The sequence below is a fragment of the Beta vulgaris genome, chromosome 5, assembly GCF_026745355.1.
Source record: "Beta vulgaris subsp. vulgaris cultivar EL10 chromosome 5, EL10.2, whole genome shotgun sequence".
In the NCBI taxonomy this organism is placed as follows: domain Eukaryota; kingdom Viridiplantae; phylum Streptophyta; class Magnoliopsida; order Caryophyllales; family Amaranthaceae; genus Beta; species Beta vulgaris.
In genome coordinates this window covers 9,437,128-9,442,292 of record NC_079206.1, presented here as the reverse complement: position 1 = coordinate 9,442,292, position 5,165 = coordinate 9,437,128, and the positions used below count along the sequence as shown (strand labels likewise).

The 5,165-nt window shown below is 40.7% G+C and overlaps 1 protein-coding gene across 1 annotated transcript; it reads right to left on the bottom strand.

Moving 5' to 3' along the window:
• Positions 1-2,504: 2,504 nt before the first annotated feature.
• LOC104892745 (uncharacterized) lies at positions 2,505-2,945 on the bottom strand. Its single transcript, XM_010678729.1, has one exon. It carries the CDS (start codon positions 2,943-2,945, stop codon positions 2,505-2,507), a length of 441 nt encoding a protein of 146 aa, XP_010677031.1.
• Positions 2,946-5,165: the final 2,220 nt, after the last annotated feature.

The window sequence follows — 5,165 nt, the reverse complement described above, 5'->3', positions numbered from 1 at the left end:
CACCAACTCCCACGTCTTATTTTTAATAAGAGCATTAAATTCGTCATCCATAGCCATTTTCCAATTTGGGTCACGGAGAGCACACACAGGGTTCTTAGGGATAGGAGAACGAGCAACAACAGAATTAAGAGAAATAATTTGCTTGGGTTTAAAAATTCCATGTTTACTGCGTGTGACGGGACCAGAAGGAGTAGGAGAGGCTGTGGAATGAATGGGAGATGGTGCACTAGGAGAGGCAGTAGGTGAAGGAGGGAGGGAATTATGAGTATGGGTGGGAGAAGGCTGGCCCAGGGGGGAGGCAGGCCCAGTGATGGGACGCGGGTCAGGAGAAGACAAATGGAGCTGGGCAGGACGCGGGTCCAAGGGGAGGCGGGCCCAGCTACGAGACGTAGCCCAGGAGAGGGCACGGAGCGTGGGTCAGAGCTGGCCGTAGGCCCAGACGAATGTGTAGTGGGAATTTGTGGTGTGGGGAGGGCAGGCAAGTCCAAAGGAGAAGGGGGGCTCAGAAAATCATATAATGTGGCAGGAGGGGTATGCAATGCAGCAAAAGGAAATGTCAATTCATCAAACGTGACATGGCGACAAATTATAATTTTGTTAGATGATAAATCATAACATTTATAACCCCGATGATTGGATGGATAACCCAAAAACACACATGGAACGGAACGAGCCTGAAGTTTATGGATAGTGGTGGAAGGAATAAGAGGAAAGCATAAGCACCCAAGCACTCGCAAATGAGAATAAGAGGGGTCTTTTTGGAAAAGAATTTGTAGGGGAGAGTGATAGTCGAGTTTCTTATGTGGGAGTATATTGAGAAGATAAGTAGCCATTTGTAATGCGTGATGCCAAAAGGTGGAGGGAAGAGAAGCATGAGCAAGAAGAGTGCGAACCATATTATTTATGGTACGTATTTTCCGCTCAGCTTTGCCATTTTGAGATGAAGTATATGGACATGAGAGACGGAAAGAAAGACCATGTGTGTCACAAAATTTCCAAAAAGGCTCATTATCAAATTCCCGTCCATTATCACATTGAATATTTTTAATTTCCCGTTCAAACTGAGTACGGACATAGGCATGAAATTTGAGAAACGTGGAATAAACATGAGATTTTTTGGATAACGGAAATGTCCACACAAAATCAGAAAAATCATCCACAACAACCAAATAATAACGATGACCAACAGAGCTTAAAACAGGAGATGTCCATAGATCACAATGAATAATATCAAAAGGCATCACAGTAGTAGAAGTAGACGCAACAAAAGGCAACTTAACGTGTTTCCCAAGAGGACAAGAGTAACAAACAGTAGAATTACTAAGTTTATTACATTCAATAAGATGATTTTGCCTAAGACTATCTAGAATAGGAGCTCCCGGATGACCCAACCGAGCATGCCACAGAGATGGTGCAAGTGCAGCAAAGCTAGAAGCAAGAGGAGCTTGTTTATTGAAAGCAGAAGTGATGGGATAAAGTGACCCCCGACTCTCACATCTCATTAATGGCTTCCCCGTCTGAAAATCCTTCACAGAAAACCCAAAGGGATCAAATTCAACAGTCACAGAATTATCAGAAGTAAATTTTCGAACAGAGACCAAATTTTTAATAATTTTAGGTGCATGAAGAACATTTTTGAGAGCTAAGGGAGGGTTAGGGGAAGGCAAGTGTGAGTCACCATAACCACAAATAGGAATAGTATGGCCATTTCCAACAAGTATACCATCATTTTTGCTCAAATTAAAATAAGACGAGAGATTACCTTGCGAGGAGGTCATGTGGGAGGTAGCACCCATGTCCATGTACCAATTTGGATCCGGTGGAGTAAGCCCAAGAGTATGCATTGCGGCCTCTATGTCCGTGGGTGTAGTAGAAGAGTCTGCAACATAAGCTTGAGGTCTGGACCCCAAAACACCTGGCCCAGAAGCTGCTGGCTGCTGCGGTCTTGTTACAGAAGTGGGCCTGGCCCATGAAGATGTGGGATAGGGGCAGGGAGGTACAGCCCATGCATAAGGCCATGCACCCCCCCCCCCCCCACGTACCATAAGGAGGGTACGCAGACCCAGCAGCAGGCCACGCACCCCCTCCCGATGACTGCTGCCAGGGTGGCCGACCACCGCCGCCACCGGAAATCTGTCCCCCAGTCCGGCCACCACCCCGTTGACAACCGCGTTGACCAGAATGCCGGCCACCATTATTTTTCCGGTTATGATTTTTCTTGGAGTTATTCGAGCGGTGCGATCCAGAGGTGTCATTTGAAGAACTCTCAGGAGTTCCGGCCACCAGCGCCGAGGAGGAGGAAGAAAGAGCAGCCCGTTTTTGTAACCCAGCTTCCTCTAAGACTAACATGGATCTAGCCTGATAGAAGGGAGGAAGCGGGTCGCTTTGACGTAACAAGGTTCCCACGCCATGATAAGCCTCGGTTAGCCCAGCCACCATCTGCAATACAAGCCGGTTGTTAGAAACCGGCGCGCCAACGTTCTTGAGTTGATCAGAAAGCATCTTCAAGCGTTGACAGTAGGCAGAAGCATTATAGAGAACTCCTGCTCAAGAGTGACTGCCCGAGATGTTTTATTATCCTGGAATATATCTCGTAGTCGCTCCCAAGCCGCTTGTGCCGTAGAATCAGGCTCCAATATGGTGTTGAGGAGATCCTCAGAAATGGTGGCGTAAATCCATTTCAACACCGTTGCATCCACCGTAGCCCATTCTTCCTTTTCTTCATCAGTAGAGGGAGCCTTGATTGTGGAAGATGGAATAATATGGTGAATAACACGACTAGAACGCGCATGAATTTTGAACAATTCCGCCCACGTGGAATATTGCACGTTCTCCATATCTAGGGTGCTAGGAAGGTTGTGTTTGATATTTGCATGATTTAGAGTGTGAAGAGGAGAAGGGGAGGAGGAGGAAGAAGGAGATGCCGTTTTAGGACCACCGGCCATGGAGGCGTGTGGAATAAATGACGGCGGCAGAAGAGTGGGCAAGGGTTGGCGCAGCGGAATAGGAATCGCAACCCTAATCTGATACCATGAAAGAATTATATTCCTTGCCTATTAACTTTACAAGAGAGGCATATATACAGTAGGTTACAACAACCATGCGTGAGTCATGCATGAGTTTAGGAAACAGAAAGATATTTTCCTAACTAAGCAATCTTTACATAACAACTCACTAAATTAAATATTATCATATTTAATTTACATAACTAACATTTACAAGTTTAAAAGAGGTTTGTTACTCTAACATTAATTGGCAATGGATACAGTAGCTCCTCGAACTTTTTCATGATATCTGAGATTTTTCCTAGAGTACTATCATTAAGAGCTACTTGATTTGAGACTATTATAAGCTTTTTACACTTAACAACAAAAATGATTACACTAGTGGGCACTCTAATTTACCTATTATTGATTGGCTTTGGGATATAGGCAATCTCACAAGGTTTATATGTCCACTGGTCAATTGAAGATTATGTACAAGACAACGATAACATACACATATCTTAAAGTTGTAAAAGAATACCAGCTCGAATAGGATGGAAAAATGACTAACATATAGTTGGTCAAACGGTTGACCTAAGGGTTGTAACTTCCTAGAATTTTATTTCAATACCAAGGAACTTTCAGTAGGAATTGTATATAGTTTGGTTAAGTTTTGGAGGTAGAAATTCTCATGAAAAGTCTCACTTACCTTTAGAGAACTAGGTTATGTCAATATATGTTTCTATCTAAGAAATAGATGATCAACGATTGTCAATATGTGTTTCTATCTCTGTCCCAAAAGAAAGTGTTTTTATCAACCAAACAACTATACATATTCACAAAATTTTTCACTCGACATGCTTCTTAATGTCAACCAAACAATTACAAAAATTAGTACAATTAGTAATTTACTCTGTTTATTGTTAAATACTGCTTTTTGATATAAGGCATGCAAGAAATTTGAAGTCGAACTTTGACTATTAATTATTGTCATTTCATGTGGCTGAAATTTATAAGAAAATAACAGTATTATACTACATTCTTGAAGACATATCTAAATGTACAATGTTTATTTGTTATATTGCCCTTGTTCAACATGAGAAACGGAGGAAGTATATAGTTAAATTCTCTTCCAATAAAACTCTATGTGTAAACTCGTCAGATATGCTAACAGTGCAAAAAACTAAAGAGGGAAAGGGTCGAGATGAAACTTAAGCAGCTAAGCTCGAACTAACTAGTCCTGGATACTCACACTAACTTGTACTCCCTAGTTAGTGCCCTGAGGCCTCAATATTATATGCATGATAATGAAATGCAAAATATTCCCAACCTTTGAAACGAAAGGGTAAAGCGAAATTGACCATAGGTTGGCCGGGCTGGGGAAATGGGCGATGAAGACTAATCAAAAAGGTTATGTCACCTTCTGTGTTAATGGTGGCTTTAGCGATATTGTCAAGCCGTGCGAGGCCATTATCATTTATCGTTTGACATTCAATTCTATAGCTTTAGTTTCCGCTTCAACCTCATCTGAACTAATACTCTTGAGTCTTCGTCTCCTCCGACCCATAATATGATGCTTATATTTCATAATTTCAGTGAACCTGTTGTTATTAAAAAGTTTGATAATTATTGAAGTTACTTCCTCCGGCTTTTAGTTGTTCCCTTTGACTTTTGACATTCATCAGATTCACTTTGACCATCAATTGTCATTTATACATAATGGAAAACATAGGATCCGATTCTTTTCAACTTATCTTTATTTAGCTGAACTTATGTTAACTTACTTGTTCTTATTTGAATTTATCTTAACTTATTTTGTAAGCTTATCGAACATTTTTCTTGCTGAATTGTGCGTATTAGACCTTATTAATTGTTATTATACCTTATTTGAACTTAAAGGTACCTTTTTTTTCTTATAAGGACTGAAAATAAGGTGAATACAAAGGACTCATAATCATGTTATATCTTATTGGATCCAATCTTCTTGATATATCTTTTCAAAATATACTATTTTCGTTCCTATTTACTCTTCCTACTTTGACTTTTTTCTCTCTTGAATAAAATGTAAAAAGGAACAATAAATAGGAACCAAGAAAAAGTAGTATTTATAATTTTTAAAATTACAAAAATAAAGATATTATTGAAGGTCAACTTATTACGGTTGGCATATCCATGCCGAGT